The sequence below is a fragment of the Triticum aestivum genome, chromosome 3B (genome assembly GCF_018294505.1).
Source record: "Triticum aestivum cultivar Chinese Spring chromosome 3B, IWGSC CS RefSeq v2.1, whole genome shotgun sequence".
Taxonomy (NCBI): domain Eukaryota; kingdom Viridiplantae; phylum Streptophyta; class Magnoliopsida; order Poales; family Poaceae; genus Triticum; species Triticum aestivum.
Window position 1 is genome coordinate 565,845,766 of NC_057801.1, and position 23,346 is coordinate 565,869,111.

At 53.5% G+C, this 23,346-nt stretch overlaps 1 protein-coding gene across 1 annotated transcript; it reads left to right on the forward strand.

Annotated features, from left to right (window-relative positions):
• Positions 1-1,577: 1,577 nt before the first annotated feature.
• On the forward strand, positions 1,578-4,281 carry LOC123070944 (single-stranded DNA-binding protein, mitochondrial). Its single transcript, XM_044494365.1, has 7 exons — positions 1,578-1,878; positions 2,186-2,259; positions 2,353-2,489; positions 2,576-2,784; positions 2,910-3,010; positions 3,453-3,512; positions 3,809-4,281. The coding sequence occupies exons 2-7, from the start codon at positions 2,193-2,195 to the stop codon at positions 3,823-3,825; spliced, it is 591 nt and encodes a 196-aa protein (XP_044350300.1). The 5' UTR covers positions 1,578-1,878; positions 2,186-2,192; the 3' UTR covers positions 3,826-4,281.
• Positions 4,282-23,346: the final 19,065 nt, after the last annotated feature.

The following is a 23,346-nucleotide window of genomic DNA, read 5'->3' on the forward strand; positions in this document are numbered from 1 at the left end:
ACAGTTGTATTTTTCACCTTGGCGAGTGATTTTCATTTTGCCAGAGGTTTTATCAGCTTTTCGAAAATGGTTACCTGACACAATACTCCCTCGGTCAAGTTGTACTAAAGTAATACTCCCTCGGTCAAGTTGTACTAAAGTTTGAGACACTTATTTTGGGACAAAGGGAGTATGTTGTATGTATAAAATTTGCACGGATGTGCAGTGTTAGAACAGTGGGAACTTTTCTGCTTTTTAAAATGTGTTCTGTGTGCATCTGGTTCTAAAACATTGTAAGATCTGCAACATAGATGTACATATTAAAATGTGTTCTTTGTGGATCTCGTTCTAAAACATGGTAAGATCTGCAACTTAGACATACATAGTATGAAAGTATATTTTTATAAACTATCTAATTTGGTGCTCTATATAATATGTTTTCTAGAAACTTGATCAAACTTAAAGATTTTGACTTAGGACAAACTTCAATTAATCAATTTGGAACTGAGGAAGAGGGAGTACTAGCTAAATACTCTGGCTAGTGGCATCGTAGTTCCTAACCTTGTGTAAATAAAAGTGTACATAAAAAACGTCAGTTGAATTAACTACACAAAATGTTTGTGATACTTTATTCAATTGGGAGCATGGGTTACTAACTTTGTGTAAATAAAAATCACCACATCGATCACGCTTGATCCAAAATCACCACAACATAACATGTCTTATATCGCAAAGGACAGAGTACACATTCGATCCAAAATCACCACAACATAATATGTCTTATGTCGCAAAGGAGAGAGTACATGTTTGATCCAAAATCACCACAAACATAACATATTTTATGTTGCAAATGAGGGAGTACATTCCAAGGAGCTCACATATACTGATCCACTTGCAGGTAAATTGGAGTCTTCTAACGCTTCGTGGTCCCAAAAGGGTTTAGGATTTAACACGCGCACACATACCCCTTTGGCTGCACTAGCGATTTAAGGCGATTAGGGTTGCTCGCCTCTTGCTGACGCCGCATCAGGTCTATCCCGTCTCTTGTGGCCTTAGACCATGGAGGCGTGGTGGATCTTGGTCTTTACCGGCGGGAGGGTCCAGATTCATTTTTATGTGTCCTTTTGTATCCATTTAGGGTTTCTGCTCAAAAAGGTGAGGCGACGGCGGTTTCCTGAAGATGGAATACTGTTCTCCTTGCCTAACCTCTGTCCCGGCGATGCGCCTAGCCTTGTCTTCGAGAGGTGTGTCTCCAGCAGATCTCGTGGGATCGGTTGGTGTTTTGTCTTCGGTGGATCCGGTCTTCGTTCGTCTGTGTCTGTGTGTCTGAATATTAGATTTTTTATCTACGCTTCTTTTCATCATCGCAGTTGCTGTTCTGGTGCGCTAATCTAATCCTATGTGGCCTTAGCACGACGACTTTCTAACCGTCGACTACAACAAAGTTTGTCTGGCTCCAATGAGTAAGGGGCGATGACGGCGAGGCGTGGTCTACCAACCTGAATGTAATTTTTTTTTTATGTTCTTTGCACTATCTTGATATTTAATAAATAGTTTGGAAGTTAAAAAAAAACGGTTCGTGGTCCCTTGCACGGCGATTTTTCCTCTTGACTCACTCAGCCCTTCGATCTTCCTCGCGTGACCTAATGCTTTGACCTAACGAAGCTTCAACCGGGCCAATTGGATGCGGATGTAAAACCACCCTAAAATCTTCCGCAGGTGCCCCTGAGCTGCCGCCGCCGTAGCTTGGCGTCAGCGCGGAGGCCCGCTCCCGCTCCCGCTCGCCCACCCAATCCCTCCGCCTCTCACGCGCGTCGCCGCCGTCGCCGTTTCCGTTGTAGCCCGTCGCGTCCCTGCTGTCTCCACCCCCGTCCGCAGTCCTCGACATCCGTTTTCGAGGTATGGCCGCCGCATAGTCACCCACCCAGTGATCAATTGAACGGACCTCTACAAGTTCCAGGATGAGATTAGTACATCTAGATCCGACCCTGTCAACAGAGGATGAGATTCTGAGAGATATATAGTGCCCCTTAAGGGCAAATCAAGCAATAAGTAGTTAACATTTTCCTGTGCTTTCGTGCTACATCACTGGCTTTCTGAAGAAGCTTTTAGGAATTACACACAACCCTAGCCGCATTCCTTTGTTATTGAGGCTGTTTAATTATGTGGTTATGCCATTTCACCCTTTTCCCCTTTATGTATGTAGACCTACCATGAGCACGAAATTGCTCAACAGCTTGAGCCTGAGGAGGCTCTTAGGACAGCAAAGAAACCCAATTGGTGGGTACAACGTATTTATTTTGTCTTATTTGATCATGGAAGGGGCTCATCACATATATGACTCCTTGCTTGTGTATTTTTTTTTCTTGGTAGACTTATACACAGCATCGAGAGCATGGAGCTCTAGCACTTCATTTTCTGGTGTTCATGAGAAGAATGGCATGGGCGTCGAGGCAGATGGTGATGTTGCAGATTCTTGGAAAGATGCTGACTTCCGTGGTGTTTACCGGGTACTTGCTTGATATATCCTATTAGAATAACTACTCATATTTTGGTTCTCATGTTGACACTCGGTTGGCTTGTTTGTTTTTGTTAGGCCATTATTTGTGGCAGCGTTGGACAAGTGCCTGTGCAGAAAAAATTGAGGAACGGGCATATTGTGACTGTATTTACTGTCGGGACTGGAGGCATGTTTGACCAGAGGAGGGCAGGTGCTGAAAACTTGCCAATGCCAGCTCAGTGGCATCGCATAGCTGTTCATAATGAGCAGCTTGGTACATATGCTGTTCAAAAGTTGGTTAAGAAGTATGTGCTTTCTACTCTATAGCACATGATTCTGTTTTTTTGCCTTTTGATGTGAAATCAAAACTAAAGTTCAGATTCTTAATTCACCAAGGATATACCGTGCTTATTATTATGTCTTATTTCAGTGCTGCAGTATATGTTGAGGGTGATATTGAGACTAGAGTCTACAATGATGACATCAATAATCTAGTGAAAATCGTACCTGAGATCTGTGTGCGGTTTGATGGTAAGTTAATCTGAGGTTCAAGTATTTTTTTTCTTTCCTTTGGCAATCTGTTTTGTTGTAAACATTCGTTAGTCAAATAAACTAATGCAAATGTGTTAGCTGAGCACAAGCTAACTGAGTTATTTCTTGAAGAATTCCCTGCTGATTTTTGTTCTCTTGTGGTACCCCATCCATCCCTACCAAAGCAGCTTAGTTAGAAAACAGACCTACCTAAAGGGAGTGAGACTAGCTCTCCTGTTGCTTTTCAATAAAAGGAGAGACAACTCTGTGTGGACTCAAGGACTAGATGTAGTTCTTCATGCAGCTTCATTTGGACTCCCCTCACTCTCAGTATATTGTGCTATCATATCTGAATTCATGTCATTTTCATTACTTACAGAATTTTTGGTTTTGTTCATTTCCATTTGTATGATTTTGATGTTGGGAAATTTAATATTTTCAGGCAAGATACACTTGGTTCAATCTGGGGGCAGTGATGTCAGCAAATCATTGGAAGAGTTAAGTAAGTGCGGTCTGTATCTCTTTTTTTTTCTTATATAAGGGAAGGCATCATAGCATATACTCCCTCCGTCCCACAATATAAGATGTTTTTTGACACTATACTAATGTCAAAAAATGTCTTACATTGTGGGACGGAGGGAGTAGTAAATAAGTGCAGACCATCGGACAGGCAGTGTTGTTGTTCTTTTCAGTGCTCTCCGCTATGTCCGTGAACAGACTTGTGTGCATAAAGAATCACATTAACCTGTAACATGTGTTCATCACATAAGATCGTCATAACAGCCTTCCTTTTGGCAGGGGAGGGGCTATTTTAGTTGCGACCTGAGGGACAATGAGCAGCAGGAGGAGTTGGCCAACTGGAGTGTTAGATTCAGGGCAACTTTGCCAAAGCACTTTTATTAGGTCCATTGATAATAACTGGACTGGAGAACTGAAAGCCCTTGTAGATGCAAGCGGTGCTCTCTCTGCCTTTTTGAGCGTATGGGGGCACTTCTGGTTGTTGAAATCGAGTTTATATTGAGCTGCAGGAGAAACGGCGGTCTATTGAGATCTCTGAAGATGCTTTTATTTTTCACAGCTAGTAATGATGCCCCGTGCTCGTAACAATGACCAGTCTCAGTGTCTATTCATAATACTTGGCGTCTTTGTTTTAAGCCCTACGTGCTAGCATACCATATCGCAGTTAGTTCGCTCAAATCTGAATTTACTTATCTGCTGCAGAAATACAGCTCCTGATGCTCATGTCTCTTTGTCTGCTGGTCTGACTGGCCTGCCTAGAGTGTTTTCATTTTCTGGTTGCTCTATCTTTTTATTTTCATTTTTCTATGTACTCTCTTCGTCCTAATTTACATGCCATCTTATTTCATGATTTAGCTTACTGTCAATTTGACCAATAATGTAAGAGTCACGTGTCATAAATATCATACTGTTAGAATTTTTTTGGGGAGTAGGAATTCAATGGTTGTGGTACTTAATAAATGTTTTATTGGCCAAATTGATGGTCAAACTTAAAACTTGAAATGCATTGGTTCCACACAAACTGGGACACCGTAGTACATGCATAATAGTTTTTTTTTCATGAATATAGGTGATTTTTTTGTTCATGCCTTGTCGGCGTCCTCCCTTTGCTGCTCCGGCCCTAGTGCTCTAAAAGCTGCGCCCTTCCGGCTTCCTTGGCTCTCCGGCGTTTCTTTTTTGAACAACAGAAGGCGCACCAAGCGCCAAACTTTTCAATCAGCTCAGTAACAACGTACAACATGGATTACCTGAAAAGGCTTTCGTCCCGCTTTATGAATAAAGCAAACTGCCAAAGAGCACACATACAGAGTCAAGTCCACACACGCACCCAAGTCTCACAACAAAGTACATAGGTTCTGCTGAGGGCACAGCTCAACAAGCCCAAAAAATAAAAAACAGAACACGCCAGACGAAGATAGCGCCTAGTCTGGTTCTGACGTGGCGGCGGCGACAGGCGGACGGCCATCGAGCGAAGGTCGGCGATGAAGGCTGAGATGGCGTCGCGGTCCAGGGGGTGGCTAAGCGGCCGCCAAATCTGCAAGAAACCCGAGAGTTTGAAAAGAGCGCCAGTAGCCCGTTGGAGAGGAGTGCGCTGAATCACAAGCTTATTGCGGACAGTCCAGAGGGTCCAGGCGAGGACCCCAATCTCAAGCCACCTAATGTGGCGAGAAGTCACGGGGGACATCTGGAGTTCGGCAAATAAGTCCAGAGGGTCCAGGCGAGGACCCCAATCTCAAGCCACCTAATGTGGCGAGAAGTCACGGGGGACATCTGGAGTTCGGCAAATAAGTCCGGGAAGTTGGTGTGGCACCAATTTCCACCGACCGCTTCGCGAAAGCAGCTCCAGAGGAACTGAGTGGACACGCAAGAGAAGAAAATGTGGTTCGAGTCTTCGAGGACCCCACAGAGCGGGCAGATGCCAGTACCCGGGCCATTTCGCTTGCGCACCTCCACCCCGGACGGGACCCGACCGCGAATCCATTGCCACATGAAGATACAGATCTTCAGGGGCAGGCGGATGGACCACACCATCGATAGGGGGAGGGGGCGAAAGATGGAGCGATGGCCAGGTATAGCGACTTGGTGGAGAATTGACCCGAAGGCTCAAGGCGCCAGCGCACCAGGTCAGGGCCACCATCCACCATCGGCTCGTGGAGAGCAACACAGTCAAGCAACTCACGCCAGGCGGCGGATTCCAAGGGACCAAAAGGCCGTCGGAAAGCAAGGCGCCCTAAGTCAAGAAGGGCCCTATCAACAGAAATCACGGGATCGACGGAGATAGAGAAGAGGCCGGGAAAGTGAGCCGCAAAGGGAGTGTCCCCGGCCCAGCGATCAAACCAGAACAGCGTCGATACTCCGGATCCCACCGAAATGGAGGTCCCGATACGGAGGACCGGGAGAAGCTGGACAATCGACTGCCAGAACTGAGATCCGCCAGACTTCTAGCAGAAGGTGAGGGGCTGTCCGCGCAAGTATTTATTCCGGATGATGTCAAGCCAGAGGCCACCGTGACCTTGCGAGATGCGCCAAAGCCAGCGGGAGAGAAGGGCGATATTCATCTGTTTAGAGCACATGATGCCAATGCCACCTTGCTCCCTGGGCTTGCAGATGTCAGGCCAGCTGACCATATGGTACTTCTGCTTGTCATTGTCGCCTGCCCAGTAAAAGCGGGACTGGACCTTGGCGATCTCATGGTGAAGGTGTGACGCCCTCGATTCAATCGTACACTAATCATACACGCAAATGTGTACGACCAAGATCAAGGACTCACGGGAAGATATCACAACACAACTCTAGACACAATTTAAAATAATACAAGCTTTATATTACAAGCCAGGGGCCTCGAGGGCTCGAATACATCAGCTTGAATACAAACGAGTCAGCGGAAGCAACAATATCTGAGTACAGACATGAGTTAAACAAGTTTGCCTTAAGAAGGCTAGCACAAAAGCAACATCGATCGAAAAGGCAAGGCCTCCTGCCTGGGAGCCTCCTAACTACTCTTGGTCGTCGGCGTCCGTCACGTGGTAGTAGGCACCCTCGGGGTAGCAGCAGTCGTCAAAGGCGGCATCTGGCTCCTGGACTCCACCATCTGGTTGCAACAACCAGAAAGAAGAAAGAAGGGGGAAAAGGGGGAGCAAAGCAACCGTGAGTACTCATCCAAAGTACTCGCAAGCAAGGATCTACACTACATATGCAACATTATCAAAGGAAGGCTATATATGTGGACTGGGCTGCAGAAATGCCAGAATAGAGAGAAGGCCTAGTCCTATCGAAGACTAGCATCTTCTCGAACCCACCATCTTGCAGCAACAGGAGGGAGTAGAGTAGCATAAAGTAAGTAGCAGTGGTGTTATCAACCTCGGCCGGAGATCCTTTCTCGACTCCCTGCGAGAAAGAAATCCCAGAGCCATACTATCCAGTTATCATCACAATCAAATCCTCATCTCCATCCAGTTCTCATCACAAGTATCCAATTCTAGTTGTATCGATCGGGATACAACTCCAAGTGTCCGTTACCGTAGGACAGGCTATCGATAGATGTTTTCTTCCCTGCAGGGGTGCACCAACTTACCCACCACGCTCGATTGACTCCGGCCGGACACACTTTCCAGGGTCATGCCCGGCCTCGGCCAAACAATACGCCGCAACCCGACCTAGGCTTAATAGAGAGGCCAGCACGCCGGACTAAACCTATGCCCCCAGGGGTCATGGGCCATCTCCCCGGGAACTCCTGCACGTTGCGTGGGCGGCCGGTGAGCAGACCTAGCTACCTCCCTAAAAAGCCAGGAGCTTACCAGTCCAACTCGGCGCGCGCCGCTCCGTCGCTGACGTCTATTAAGCTTCGGCTGATGTACACGACGTAGAACGCCCATACTATGCCCACGTGATGGTTAGTGCTATCAGGCCAGAGGCCCCTCGGATCAAATATCCAAATCGTAGTGGATTAGGAACGCGCGGTAACAAGCAGAGTCTCACGAAAGAGGTGACCCCGTTGCCCCGTCTCGAGGACTTGCGGCAAGGGCTAAGAATGCCCGGCCACGCCTCGTAATTATCTCACGGTCACCTTCCAGGTCAACCCGTCTCCACATCACTTTCAAAGTAACAGTTGTAAAGTCCAAGTATCCGTGTGTCCAAACATCAAGAGGAAAACCCAAGGAATCACCCTCGGTGGGTTCCACTCAATGTAATCATCAAGGTGAACGTAGAGGAATCACCCTCGAGGTTCACACTTGAGGGGTTGCACGACAGAGTCGTATCGGAAGTGGTTAAAGAGGAAATCACCCTCGATGACCACAACCGAATAGCTACACTACAGGGTTAACATCAGAAGTGTTGTAGAGGTCTCACCCTCGGCACTCGATAGTATCCCAGTAGTGTCGAGCAACTAAGGGGAAAGTGATGTGCGGTGCCGGGGCCTGGTCTTCGATCCCGTTGATCGGGTCTTCAATGATGAAGCAGGGGCAACAAGGACAAGGTGGGGTCACTGATGGATCACTAACCAACCTATACTAAGCAGTTTAGGATAAGCCGGTAAGGTAACAATAAGCAGGTTACAAAAGGAGGCTATGCATCAGAATAGGAGCAAACAATAACAATAGCAAAATCTAATGCAAGCATGAGAGAATGGAATGGGCGATATCGGGATGATCAAAAGGGGGGGCTTGCCTGGTTGATCTGGCAAGGAGGGGTCGTTGTCGACGACGTAGTCGGTCACCGGGGCATCAACGGCCTCGGGGTCTACCGGAGAGAAGAGGGGGAAGAAACAGTAAATACATAGCAAACAGAGGTAACACTAAGCATGACATGACGATACGTAGCGCTAAGCGTGCTCTAACGCGGTCCTAGACGTTATAGGTGAAGGGGGAAATCAACCGGGAAGGTGTTCCCGGTTCCGGACCTGTGTCAGACAGATGATCGGAGGGGGAAAGTTCCATGTTCAGCATGCTAGGGGCATGTGACAGATGAACGGACCACATATTTGGATTCGTTGGATTTTTCTGAGCAACTTTCATATAGAAAACATTTTCATCTGAGCTACGATTTAATTTCTATGAATTTCTAAAGATTTTAGCATTTCCAGAAATTATTTAAATTAACATAAATGGAATTATTGCGTCAGCATGATGTCAGCAAGAGGTCAGCAGGTCAACCGCAGCTGGTCAGGTCAAACCTGGCAGCTGGGTCCCACCTGTCATAGACAGTGGGTCTAACAGCAGTTTAATTTAGCTAAACAAAGTTAATTAGAGGTTGGGCCCCACATGTCAATGCCTAATTAGATTAACTAATTAATTTAGTTTAATTAGCGTGGGGGCCAACATGTCAGTGGAAGTAACTGCCACATCAGCGTAGCTGACTTGGTCAACTGGCCAACCGGGGCACCTGGGGCCACTGGTCAGCGACCCGGGGGGGTGGCCCCAGGTGGTGCCACGTCAGCGGTGCCGGAGCTTCGCCGCCGGCGACTAAAAACACGGCGGCGCGTACAAGGGGGAATCGGGATTCTGCTATAGGGCACGGGGGAGGTCGCGGTTAGGGGCGTTCGAACGAGCGCACGAAGGCGCGTCGACTAGGGACGGTGGCGTCGCCGGAGTTGGCCGGAATCGGCGCCGGCGTCGAGGCCAGCGGCGGAGCGGCTTTGGCCGAAGGAAGAAACGGCGAGGCAGCGCGCTATTGAGCAAAAGAGGAGGCTGGGGAGGATCTTCGTGGTGCGGCGAGTCCAATGGGCACGAGCCCGTGGCCAAACGGTCACCGGAGACGGGTCGGCGACGAGATACGGCGGCCGCGCGTACGGGACCTCGACGGAAACTACGCTAGGAGGCACGGGAGGGAGCGTGCGCGTGCGCGTTGGGCTCCTGGGAACCCCAGGAGCACAACTGTGAGCTCGGGCGAGCGTGTGGACGGTCACCACAACGGCAACGAGCTCGTCGGCGGAGCTCGGCTCGGCCATGGCGGGTCCAGCCATTCTGGGCGCGTACGGGAGCAAAAGAGAGGGGGGGGGGAAGGGGCTCACCTTGCGGCACGCACGGTGGCCCTCGAAGGCTTAGTAGCAGCAGAGACGGCGCCGGAGACGAAGAAGGGCGGCGACGACCGGAGACGTGGACGAAAGGAATCCGGCGCTTCGGTGCTCCCCAACTCCAGCTGAGGCCACCGGTCGATGGAGAGGACGACGGCAGAGCTCACCGTCAAGGTCAGCGGGCGCGGGGCCGCCGGTGGCCGCGACAACGACGGAGGGCGGCGGCGACTGTGCTTGGGCCGCGGATCTGGAGGAGAGAAGGCCGAGAGGGAGAGGGAGGAGAACGGAGAGGCGGGAGTGGCGGTAGGTGAGGGGGGAGGACTCGAGGCGTCCGGGGGCGTGGAGGCCTTATCCTCTCGCGGGGGTCGTCGCCGGCGAGGTGGTTCGGCGGGGACGGCGCCCCTGTAGTGGCGCGCACCAGGGGAACAGGAAGGGGGCGCGCTTCGGGGAGCTGGGCCGGCCAGGCTGGTGAGGTGGGCCGGCCTGCTGGGATGGGCCGAAGCCCAATGGGAGGCCAGGGGCTCTCCCACCCCTTCTTCTTTCCTTTTCCTTTTTTTTTTATTTTCCAGCAGCTTTTGCATTTTTCTTTTGCCACAATTGACTTTGCAAAATTATGCCACTGGCCAAAACAAACTCAAAGAATTAAAGTGCACTGCCTCAAAAAGGTTGGGTGGCTTTTGGAATAGTTGCCAATTTTATAAATCAAAAAGGGCATTTAATTTATTGCTTAGGCCACTGTTTGAAGTAGCTTAGGCCACTCAAACCTTTTTGCAAAAATGTTGGTTCACCACCAATATTAGCTGTGGATTATTCTGCACATGATGAACATTTTTGTTTTCATGTCTGAGCATTTTGAATTTCAGACAAAATTTGAATTTGAATTCAACTGGAATGTGAAAGAACATGAGACAATAATGATCAGGCACATGTTTAGCAAAAAGATTAACTTAACCCCAGGGGTTACTGTAGCATCATTACACCGGGTTGTTACAGAAGGGTCTCGTGGAGACTGTAGAAGCTCATGAGAAACAAGAGGAGGCTGGAGAGGGAGGAGTTGATAAGAATAGTCCGGGCCGCCTTGGACAGCCACCTCCCCTGCCAGGGCTCGATGCACGTTTGGAGCTTGGCCACGGAGGGGCGCAAGTCCGCGACGGTGAGCCGGGAGTCACTAATGGGCGTCCCCAGGTAGGTTGTGGGGAAGGAGCCCAGGCGGCAATTGAGTCTGTTGGCGATGGACAAATACTCTGAGGGGGAGTATCCCATCACCATAATATCACTCTTGTCGAAGTTGATCTTGAGGCCCGACATCTGTTGGAAGCAGAGAAGGAGGAACTTGAGGTTGGAGATGTCCGTCTCCGAGCCTTCGACCATGATGATAGTGTCGTCAGCATACTGGAGGATGGAGACCCCGGAGCCACCGGCAAGATGGGGAGTAATCCCACGAATATGGCCAACAACTTTCGCCTTATCCAGAATGGAGGCAAGCGCGTCCACGACCATATTGAACAAGAACGGGGAGAAGGAGTCACCTTGTCGAACCCCACAAAGGGTGGGGAAGAAAGGGCCAATCTCACCGTTGATGTTCACGGTCGTGCGACCGCAAGAGACCATTTGCATGACTCTAGTGATCCACCGGTCGTCGAAGCCCTTCCGAAGAAGGACCTCCCGGAGGAAGGGCCAGCTAACCGTATCGTAGGCCTTGTGGAAGTCAATCTTCAGAAAAACCGCCTTGAGGTGTTTGACGTGGACCTCATGAAGGACTTCATGAAGGACAAGGACCCCATCCAGGATGTAACGACCCTTAATGAAGGCCGACTGGTTGGGGTGAGTCACACGGTCTACCAGCAGGGTCACCCTATTGGCGTACCCTTTGGTCAGGATCTGGAAGATCACATTAATAACCGTGATCGGGCGAAACTGGCGGATGTCGGACGCCCCAGGGACCTTGGGGACGAGAGAGATGATCCCGTAGTTGAGACGCCCGAGATCAATGGAGCCAATGTAGAACTCGTCAAAGATGGCCATGACCTCTAGTTTAATCACGTTCCAGAAGGTCTGGAAAAATTTAACCGGGAGGCCATCCGGTCCCGACGCCGAGGATGGGTTCATGCCCTTGATGGCATCCCAGACCTCTTGCTCGGAGAAGGGGGCCGTAAGGGCAACGTTCTCCGAGACAGACACGAACCGGGAATCAGACCAGCAATCGGGGGCGAGAGAAATGCCGCTTCTAGGGGCGACAGAGAATAAGGATCTATAGAAACCGTCGACGTGGGACCGGATGTCGCGGGGGTCTTGAAGGAGAGTCTCACCATCCCACAAGAGAAGGATGGTGTTGCGTCTATGGCGGCCGTTGGCGATGGCCTGGAAGTATGCCGTATTCGCGTCGCCTTTCAAGACCCATTTCTGGGCACCACGGAGGCGCCAATAGGCCTCCTCATCGGTGTAGATCACGGAGAGCTGGTCTTCCAGGTCATAACGGGAGAGCCACTCGTCCGGAGAAAGACCCACCGCGTTAGCACGCATGTCAAGGGCCTGGATCACGGATAACAACGCCTTCTTGCGCTCACGGAGGTCGCGACCCAGATTAGCACCCCATCCCTTCATGAACTGCCGACCGCGTTTCGCGCAGAAGTGCCACGAGTCAATGGCCGAAGGGGGGTGGGGGTGGGGGTGGGCGCGAGCCTTGATCCACCGAGCGCCAACAGCGTCGATAAACCCGGTCTGGGAGAGCCAGAAGGTCTCAAACCGGAATCGAGGGGTGACCGGCAGACGCTCGTCAGCAGAAGAGAGGAGAAGGGGTACATGATCCGAGCCAATCCTCGTGATGGCGCGAAGGGAGGCTAAGGGGCAGCAGAGGTCCCAATCCGGGGACACTAGGACCTGGTCCAGGATAGACTGGGTCGGGGAGGCTTGCCGGTTGGTCCAGGTGAACCTGGCACCAATCCTATCGATTTCGCGGAGACCGAGGTCAGCAATGAAGTCATTGAACACTTGCATCCGCGCAAAGCAGACATTATCATTGCTCTTGTCTTCCGCCACGTGTAGGAGGTTAAAATTGCCTCCCACCACCACCAGAAGGGAGGCTGCGGAGATCTTCCGGTGGAGCTCCTCGAGGAAGGCAGCCAACCGACTATGGTCAGCAGGCCCGTAGACGATGATGACCTCCCACTTGAAGTTGAGAGACCTCTCGAACAGCTCCATGCTCACAAAGAATTCCCCTCGATCCATGCTACCCACCTCAAAGCTGGCATCCTTCACGCCTAAAAGGATGCCACCCGAGTGGCCGGCGCTCCCACTAGAAGGGAGCCAATGCCAGGCAAAGAGGTGGGAGCTCAGACGGTCAAGCTCAGGGAGCGAGAATTCGAGACACATGGTTTCTTGAATGGCAACTATGTCAATGTGTTCCTCCCGCATGTACTCCACAAGTTGGCGGCGTCCGCCATCATGGCCGAAACCGCGGATGTTCCAGAATAATGCACGCATTAAGGCGCCATTGGGGGGCTACTTGACCCCAGGACACGAGAGGCGCTTTGAGCACGGAGAGCCGCAGTGCGGGAGCGAGTGCAACCACGGATCTCCTCTCCCACCGACGGGGGGGGGGGGGGGTGGAGCCGTTAGCCGCAGCACGGTCAGGGGAGGGGTCTCACCAGCTACAGGCGGGACGGGTGGCAAAAGGAAGGCCGCACGGGCCTCCGCTAGCCTCCCGTCAAGGATCCCACGAGCTCTATAGACGCGATCTGGACTAAGGGGGGACCAGCTTCCCCCCTAAAAATGATTGTGGAGTCAGAAGCAACCTTTGCGAGGTTGCCTAGAGGAATGGACTCAAGCGCAGAGAAGGAGCAAGACGAAGCCGAAGGGGGAACGGCAGGCGTACCTGGCTCCAGGTTCTGAGTGGCAGCGCGAAGCTCCGCCCGCTCGGGGATGGGCAGAGCCGGACTGCCCTCGGGGAGAGAAGCATCCAGCCGAGCACTCCGACGGGATGCAATCACCGGGGAGGAGGCCGACCGGCCGCGTCGAGAGTAGGCGGCGGACCGAGGAGGAGGGGGCTGGGCAGCCATGGGGGTTGGTCACCCTAGCCTCCCCGTCCATGGTCAGGGCCTCTGCGGGTGAAGCCAGAGGCGCGGGCCCGGAGCAGCTGAGGAGGAGCGGAGCCGGTGACGGAGTCGCGGATGAGAGCAGCATCGGCGGAGAGGGGACCGCACAGCCCGCAGCAGAGGCCGCCCGCGGGAGCGGCGACGGGGGGAGGGGGGAGGCGCCTCGGGCGGGGTGGGGTGAGAGATCGCGGGAGGCGAAGCCGGAGGGGGGAGTCCGCCACAGGGGGCTCATCCCCCTCAGGAGGGGCCACCGAAGCCGCCGGAAGCAGACTGGGAGCCGGAGCCGCCGGGTCCAGCGCGACGGGAGCAGACGAGGAAGGAGAGCGCGGCGAGGAAGCCGGGCAGACGACCAGGCCAACACTGGAGATGTCGCTCGCCTCGGAGGACGTCGCCACAGAGTCCGAGGGACCGCCGAGGAGCAGGCTGGGCGCGGCCTGGCGGCCCTTGCCCCCCGCGGCAGGAGGAGGGGGCGAAGGGGACGGGGAGCAGGAGTCCTTCGAGCCCCACTCCTCATCCGAGTGGTGGGAGCGCGCACGGTGACGTCCGTGGTAGTCCTCGTCGGTCCCCGGGTTGCCGTCGGGGAGGCCAGCGTAGAAGGAGCGGGGGCGACCGACGTGGTTGGGGGGCTCGGGGGCGATTCTAAGGTCGAAGCCCTGGTCGTTGAAGAAGACGCGGACAGTGGTGTGAAGCTTGGAGGAGTCGAGGCACTTGACCTTGACCCGGACCTCCTCCTCCTTGCGCAGAGAGAGCTCATCGACCACCACCACCTTGCCCAAGAGGCGGGACATCTGGCGAATGATGAGCTCGGACCGCTCAATATCAGGGAGGCCGGCAAGAAGGATCCAAGCGGTGTCGAGGACGGCCACGACCTGAGCGTTGAGGATCGGCTCGGAGATGCCGACAACCAGCTGGTTGAGAGCGAGCGTGATCCGGCCACTGTGCGTGGCGTAGCCGTAGCTGACGGAGTCGGGGAAGACGACGGTGAAGATGTGGCCAGCAGTGGGGGTGACCACCCAGTCCCACTGGCACCGATAGAGGTGGTTGAGCTCGGCCTCAATCATCTCCGGGGATGCCACCCCGTCGACCACCGTGACGACCTCCTGGAGGGAGGGAGAGGGCGGCGGGACGTCGGGGACCTTGAGGTGGAAGAAACCCAAACCCTCGATACCGTCGCCGTACACCATGAGCTCCGACACCACCGGTCTATCCGGGCACAGGAGAGCGGGATGGCCTGGATCCTTGCAGAGGTAGCAGCATTGGGGATTGTCACAGTTGACTTGCGAATGGCCCCCCACCCCGCAGTTGCCGGGGGGGGGGGGGGAGGGAGAACAGAGACATGCTCGGACGTGGTGGAAGATCCCAGGGCCGCCGAGGGGGGCACGGGCGGAGCGTCGCGGGCACCCCGACGCTTCTTCTTCTTGGCCGACCCCGCGCGGCCGCGAGCGGTGCCACCGCCCGAGGCAGGAACCGAAGCCGTGGCCGTGGGGGCGGAGGCATGGGGAGGCACGTAGCATCGGGGAGCAGGGGCCGGAGGCTGCTCATCCGGGGCGCGGGGGGAGACGGGCCGCGAAGACCAAGGAGGGGAGGGCGAGCGCTCATGGCGAGGGAGCGGGGAGGGGGATCGCCGGCGTGACCGCCAGTCCCCCGAGGCGGCCGGCCGAGGCGACTGAGAACGACCCCGACCCTCCTGGCGCGCAAGCGAGCGGCGACCCTCCCGGAGCTCCCGGAGCTCACGCCGGAGCTCCTCCTCGCGCCGGAGGGCGTCCGGAGATGGGCGGAGCTGTCGCGGTGGTCGTCGGCCTTGCGCTTGGATCGGGCCACCCCATCGTCCCAGTCGCGCGGCATGGGAAGCCGCGACGGGGGATGGGAAGGCGGGGGAGGTGGGGGAGGCGAGGGAGGCGGGGGCGGGTTGGTCGAACGGGGCGAGGTGGAGTCCGGAGTTGAAGCAGGAGGGGGCGCGACGAGGGGAAGATGGGGACGAGACGAGGCGGCAGCGCTGGGGAAAGGGAGACACGGGAGGCCGTAGGGCAGCCAGATGGATGTGGCCAGCGCCCTGGGCCTAGGGCATCCCAGTGGCCCAACGCAGTTGAGCCGGCCCAGGGAGGAGGAGAGGCCATCCGGCCCGGCCGCGCAGCGGCCCAACGGCCTAGGCGGGCTGGGGCCCAACAGCCCAGGAGCACCAGCGGCCCGGTCCAGGCGACGGGGAGGCACGGGAGCCCGAAGGGTTTCCCTTCCAGGGGCGGGCGCCGCCACCGCCACCGCGGCTTCGGCGCGAGCAGCCAGGGCTGTGGGATCCCGTCGGACGGAGCGGAACCGGAGGCTCGAGGACCCGAAGGTCGCGGTGAAGGGCCTAAAGGGGGAGGAGCGCATGACCGGGATCGGGGGGAACGAGCGGAGAGCGACGCCGAGGGAGAAGGGGAGGCCGGCGGCCGGACCTCCGCCGCCGGGCGGTGCCAGGAGGGGCGGGCGACACCCCGGTCGGAGCGGCCAGCCATGCCCCAGGAGCGCTCGCGCCGGCGGCGAGCAGCCCTACCAGCCAAGACCGCACCTTGGCGCTCCTCAGCCCGAGTCGAGCTCGAGGGTGTCGCCGGCGGCGACTACGACGTTCGCGAGCCAGCAGCAGAACCCCTCACGTGGGGGGCTGAGATGCCAGCCCGGCGCGGCAGCGCGGCGCGACGGAGAGCGGCGGCGGGCGAGGGGGCGGGTACTGCGGGAGGGGGAAACAGCGCGTCGTCGGCGTAGTCGGCCCAGCGGATCCGAGGCACGGAGGGAGCGGCCGGAGAGGCGGGAGGCGCCGTAGCCGCCGGAGCGAGGCACTCACCGAAGGGGACGGCTGGGACAGGGGCGGAGGACGCCACCGGCGGCGGGGGCACGCCATCGCAGGCGCCAGGATTCGCCAGAGCTAGGGATCGCCATCCAATCCTTCTCCGTCACTACGGGGGAAGAAGATTTCGAGGCAGCATGGATTACAAACCCCTGAAACTGAAAATTAGAGAGAAGAGAAACTGCAGGGCATAACATATTCCTGTGAGCCGAGGCAAAGCAACATATGTCAGGTTCAACATCTGATCTAAGAACCTGATGAGCTATATTATGTGCAATTCCATTTATCTCTCTAGGAATGTGAAACACCTGTGATTGAAGATCTGAAGAGTAGTGGAAAAAATCAGCCAAAGTTTTCCTGATAGACCAAGGAGTAGAAGGCTCTGAAATCCTTCTGCTTGCCGCAACTAGAGCCAAAGAAAGACAATCTGTGAGAAATGTAGGCTGAGTAATGTGAAGACGGTTGGCCACCTGTGCAGCGAAAAGAAGGGCAAGAGCTTCAGCTTGCAAAGGTGTGCTTGTGATGGATGTGGACGCCTGAAGCTGCACATTTGTTTCAATTTGATCGTGTTGCAAAGAAAGATAGACTTCAACTCCAGTAGTTGCTGATCCCTGCATTAAACCTGGAACACTTTTACATTTGAAAGCAGTATCAGAATAAACTTTGGAACCTGCAATAAGAAAACCAGATTTAAGTGTATGACCCTGCAAAGGAATTTGGTTAGTAGGAGTTGAAAACCGGATGGGAGCCTGAGGCTGTAATTGTTGAGAGATATTAAGAAGATTATTAGATTTTTTTAGAACGAAGGCTCGCGAAAGACGCGAACAAAGCCATCAACTGGCCAGAAATTACAAGAGACAACCCAGCTTACAACGGCCAGAACGATACAATGGGGAACACTGGAAAGCCTACTCAATACAACCTCCACAAGCCGCAAATGAATTGCAGCTAGCAAAGGCCAAGCACTCCACACTAGGATCATATGTAGCAGAAACGGAGCAGCACAGCAGGACATAGCCGACCTTCGAGGATGGACCGTGCTCCAGGAACACCTAGAGAAGGAAGGGACCAACATCTTCCCTCTCAATCACCGAAGAGGGACCCTTCCCCCTCGCCATGGCTCGTAGGCGCCACACCGTCGGGATTTCGAGAAGCTCACACTAGAGCTGGAAGATTGTCACCCTCGCTTCACAAGGTGGACATAGGATGACCACATCAATTTGGGATATGTCTCGCCGGCTGCTCCGCCACAGTCCATACCAACCTAGTTGGAGACAAGCTTCAAGGAATCGGACGACGCAGATGGGGTAGCTCAATCCCTCACCTGCCTAACCTCCCGACCGAGCCCCACACCCTTGACGACGCCTCCAGCAAGGTCACGATACGCAAGGCGCCGCCGCCGCCAAATCCACCGAGGATAAAGGTTTTCACCTGGGCAGGGGGATCGGGGTGGAGAGCAGGGGACCTCGGCTGCGCCCCCATGGAGGAAAGCAGCGCTCTTGGACGTTGCCGTGTCACATCCCTAGCTGATGGTAGTGCTCTAGGCTAGCTTCATGTGTGCATCATGTCTATATTTTTGAAACTTGAACTGAGGAATTTTGGAAGCCTCAAAAACTTAAATAAAAGAGGGGCAAAACCCCTAGAAATCTCATTCATTGCTCCAAAATGCTCTTCTTAAATGTTTGATAATTTTTGGTAAGGGTTCTGGTCCCAACCTGTCAGGACCCCGACTCAATGCCACATCGATCTAGCATGTAACACCTCATATCACTTTGCGGCCTCACGCACGGTATTCCCACGGGTGTCGCCTTACCTTTGCCCGGGACCGTTTGCGCCTTTTGGCACACGTATATGACAGTGTCGCTAGCATCCATATGATAAGGAGCCCGGGCTGACATGGCTAGTCGTAAACCCAAAGCGGCACAGACTTACAGGGACAGGCATCCATGACCCAGCATCGAACGTGTCGGTCATCAGCGAGTGAATCCAGGCTGTAGCACTGGGCTAGCAGGACTCCGGTGAACCGGGCTGTAGCGGGCTAGCAGGACTCCGGTATTCACCGCGTGACATTTCCCCGAAGGGACAGACACAGGAACGAAGAAGGACACATGCCGGCCAGCCTAAGTGTTCCGGAGCAGTAGCAAGCTACCATGGCTCGGTGGAAACACTAGGAGACATTTCCCCGTAAGAGAGGCTACTAAAGATAAACAACTAGATGGTCAGATCCCACACATACCAAGCATTTCAATAACATACACACAATATGCTCGATATGTGCAAATACAACATGGCATCACAACATGACTCTATGACTCAAGTAATCTATTCAATAGGCTCCGAGGAGCGAGATATTACAAACATGGGTCTCATGACCCAACACTCAGAGCATACAAGTCAAAGCACAAGCGGAAGCTATCATGTCTGAGTACAGACAACTATAAATGAAAAAGGCTGAGAAGCCTGACTATCTATCAGATCCTGCCGAGGGCACAAGATCGTAGCTGAGGTATCAAGCTAAACGTCGAAGTCCACGTGAAACTACTAGCGAGACCGAAGTCTCTCTGCAAAAACATAAAATAGGCAAACGTGAGTACAAATGTACCCAGCAAGACTTACATCAGAACTATCTACATATGCATCATTATCAACAAAGGGATGGTGGGGTTTAACTGCAGCAAGCCAGCTTTGACCCGGTGGCTATCCTGAACTACGACTGCGAGTAACTTTTTTGAGGTGGCGCACACGAGTCCACATATTCACCATATCAATACACCACTATGGATCCGCTCCCGTCTCCCTACGAGAACGCCATCCATAGCACTCACGCTTATCTTGCGTATTTTAGAGTATCCACTTTCACTTGTCTATGAACTGATATAAGCAACCCAGAAGTCCTTTTCCGTGGACACGGCTATTCGAATAGATTAGGTTAACCCTGCAGGGGTGTACTTCTTCACACACGCTCTCACCACTTACCGCCGTTTACACGACATGTACTCGGCAACCTTCAAGCGGAAGCCCAACGTGGGTGTCGGCCACGACCTACCTAATCACCTAAGTCTCTAGTCCAGGTTTATCGCCTATTCGGGTTCCATCCATGAGGAGATCCGGCCGGAGTTTCGCTCACAGCCCCAAACGATGTGAACAGGGTTCCCGAGACACCAAACGGGCGCCCGGTACACCGTGCCACGTGCCTACCGCATCACAGCCCACCCCTACGGTCAGCGCTGCCCACGGCCTCCAGCATACTACAAACACCAGAAACTACTTGCAACTCCTGGACAGAGGACAAGGGTGATCAAGAAGCCGAGAGGGTCCATTGGTTTCGGGCCCAATGCGTGGTAGTAGCTGAATCATGGATCACAAACACAGAACTCAGTTCCTGAGGACGGCTGCAATGAGACAACCCACCATGTACTCCTACATGGCCTCTCACCGCTACCTTTACCAAATCGTGTTCACACACTTAGCTCACACACAGTAGGACAGGTTCACACGCCTCTGATTCATCCCCGATGAATCAGACCCGACTCAACTCTAAGCAGTAGCAGGCATGACAACAAACATAAGTGAGTAGGCACATCAGGGCTCAAACAACTCCTACTCATGCTAGTGGGTTTCATCTATTTACTGTGGCAATGACAGGTCATGCAAAGGACAAAGGGGTTCAGCTACCGCAGCAAGTAACAGATGAATCGGTGTTGTCCTAATGCAGTAAAAGAGAGCAGGAGCGAGAGAGTAGGATTGTATCGGAATGAACAAGGGGGTTTTGCTTGCCTGGCACTTCTGAAGATAACATTGAGTCTTCATCAGTGTCAACGATCACATCATCGGTATCACGTCTATCGAGAGGGGACAAATACCGGCAACAAAGAAGAAATACAATCAATGCAATGCACAGTATGATGCATGCTCATGACATGGCAATATGAATGTGTTTTGAGCTAAGGCCACTAGCAACAGATTAAATGAAGTTGGTTTGAATACAAGATTCAAATTCAAACTCCATATGTGATTATTTAAATGTCATTCACTTCATTTGCCCTAAACAGTAGTGATAAGTTGTTCTAACATGCATGAAAATGGTACAGATGGATTCCTTGAATTTTCTGATAATTTTTCATATATAATTTATTTAATTTGGAGTTACGGTTAATTTTCTATGATTTATTGAAGTTTTAGCTATTTTCTGAAATTATTAAATCATTTAAGATTTATTTTAATTCCAGAACAAATACTGCGTCAGCATGATGTATTGGTGATGTCAGCAGGTCAAAGGCGTCGACCAGGTCAAACCTGACCAGTGGGGTCCACTGGTCAGTGACCCAGTCAACTAACCAGGTTAGTTAGCCCTAACTAACTTAGTTAGCCGGGCGGGGCCCGCATGTCAGTGGCCTACCTAATTAACTAAGTTAGTTAACACTAACTAACTTAGCACTAACTAAGCAGGCGCCTGGGCCCACACGTCAGGGGGTCAAACCCCGGGTCAAACCCGCCGGAGTTGACCCGCGGCTTGTCGCCGGCGACGCCAGCAACGGCGGAGGGCGTCGGAAACGCTCCTTCGGCGACCAAATCGGCGACTGAGGGGCTCTACGCGTAGCTGGGAGTCGCCCGCATCCATCTGTGCAAACGGTAGGGGCTGAGGTGGCCCGAGCTCACCGGAACGGGGACCGCGGCGGCGACCGGAGTTCGGGCCAGCACGGGCACGGGGCTACGCTTAGCGAGCGAGCGAGCTGAGAGGCTGGGCGGCACCTGCTAGTCATGGGGAGCACTAAGAGCAGCTCAGTGAGGCCAGGGGAGCACGGAGGCTATGCGTGCAGCAGCAATGGCGGACGGTGGCTTCGGTGCTCGTGGGGAACGGCGCTACGGCACGGAGGGGAGCATGCTGAGTTAGGGGAGAGGGTCAGTGACTCACGGCGATGACGAGGGGACGCTCGGCGAGGTCGGGGACGGTCCGGAGCCGGCGAATTTGACGAAGATGGCCGGCGGGTCCGAGGTAGAAGACGACGGCGATGGCGGCGATGCAGGGCTTCCGGAGGGCTTTGGATCGGTGGGGAGGAAGAGGGGGTCGAGGCGGAGCTCCTGGGTGCATCGGCGAGGCTAGGGGTGGCCGGTGGCCATGGGTACGGCGATGATGACGGCGAGCTCCGCTCGGTCGCGGGAGGGGAAACAGAGGAGCGAGGGGGAGGGAGGTCCAGAGAGCGAGGGAGAAGTGAGAGGGGGTCGGGGACGTCTCCGTGGCGTCGCGAGGAAGTCGGGGAGGCTGCCACGGCGAAGCAGGAGGTGGCCGGCGTCGGCGCGCGTGCGTCCAGCACGCAGCTGCTTCGGGGCGAGGGGGAGGAAGATGACTGGCAGCTGGGCTGCACAGTAACGGGCCGCGCAGAAGCTGGGCCGGCTACAGGTAAGTGGCCCAGGTACGGGTCTTTCTCTCTCTCTTTTATTTCTATTCTGCTTTATATTTTTCTTCTTTTTTTGTTTTATTTAAAATATTTTGCCACTGTTTTGAATTTTAAAATAATTCAAACAATGTCAAAAACTCCACTGAATATTTTATATTGCTAGATGGACTTTTCCAAAAGCTTACAAAATAATTCAGGGATATTTGAAATTATATTCTAATTATATGAATATAATTCAAATTCAAATAGCTAATGAATTAAATTCAAAATCCCAAAAATAAATCCTTAAAAATGTTCAATATTTTGGTTGGGACCAGAACCCTTACCAAAAATTATCAAACATTTAAGAAGAGCATTTTTGGAACAATGAATGAGATTTTTAGGGTTTCTGCCCTTCTTTTATTTAGGGTTTTGAGGCTTCCAAAATTCCTCAGTTCAAATTTCATTTGAATTAAAACATGAAGCTCACATGAGGTCTAGCCTAATGCATAACAGGACCAGGGATGTGACACAACCAAAATATTGAACATTTTTAAGGAATTATTTTTGGGACTTTGGATTTAATTCATTAGCTATTTGAATTTGAGTTATATTCATATAATTAGAATATAATTTCAAATACCCCTGAAATATTTTATAAGCTTTTGGAAAAGTCCATCTAGCAATATAAAATATTCAGAGGAGTTTTTGGCATTGTTTGAATTATTTAAAATTCAAAACAGTGGCAAAATAAATTAAATAAAACAAACAGAACAATAAAAACAGAAATAGAAAGGGAGAGAAGGCCACCTGGGCCACCTACCTGGCGCCCACTTACCTGACCCAGCTTCCCCAGCCGGCCCAGCCCATCTCCACTCCCTCCCCTGTCGTCTTCCTCCCTGCCAGGAGGACGGGCACGCGCCCGGCGCGCGCGGCCACGCGCCCCGGCCACCTCCTGCTTCCCCCGGCCTCCCTAGCGACGCCACGACGAGGCCTCGTGTCCCCTCGCTCCTTTTCCTCCCCCGCTGCATCCCCTCTCTCCTCTGCTCCCTCTCTCTCGCCCGGACCGAACGGAGCCGCCGCCACCGACAAGCTCCCTTGCGGCCACCGCCACCCCCTCTCCTCCCCGACGCGCTCCCGAGCTCCGCCGGTCCTCCCTCATCCTCCTCGCCGTCTCACGCGACCAGAAGACCCCCTGGATGCCCAGCAGCGCCGTCGCCGACGCCATCTTCGTTCCCTGCACCGACGGCCGCCGTCGACCGATTCGTCGTCACCAGGCCGTCCCCGAGGCCGCTGAGATCACCTACGGCCCCGCCGTGAGCTCCTGATCATCCTCCCCCTCTCCGTTTTCTCTCTAGCATGCCGTAGCCGCCGCGCCTCTCTCCCCCGACAGCACGCCGCCGCATGAGCTCATCGTCGACGAGGCTCCGGTGGCCATTTGGTCCCGTGCGTGCCTCCGTAGGGTCGTGAGCTCTCGTAGAACGCGTAGGTGCTAACCGTGGACCCTC

Coding starts and splice junctions, on each gene's coding strand:
- LOC123070944 (XM_044494365.1), top strand. CDS start 2,193: ATGAGCACGAAATTGCTCAACAGCTTGAGCCTGAGGAGGCTCTTAGGA. Junction 2,785..2,909: donor GTTCAAAAGTTGGTTAAGAA/GTATGTGCTTTC, acceptor GTCTTATTTCAG/TGCTGCAGTATATGTTGAGG. Junction 3,011..3,452: donor GATCTGTGTGCGGTTTGATG/GTAAGTTAATCT, acceptor TAATATTTTCAG/GCAAGATACACTTGGTTCAA.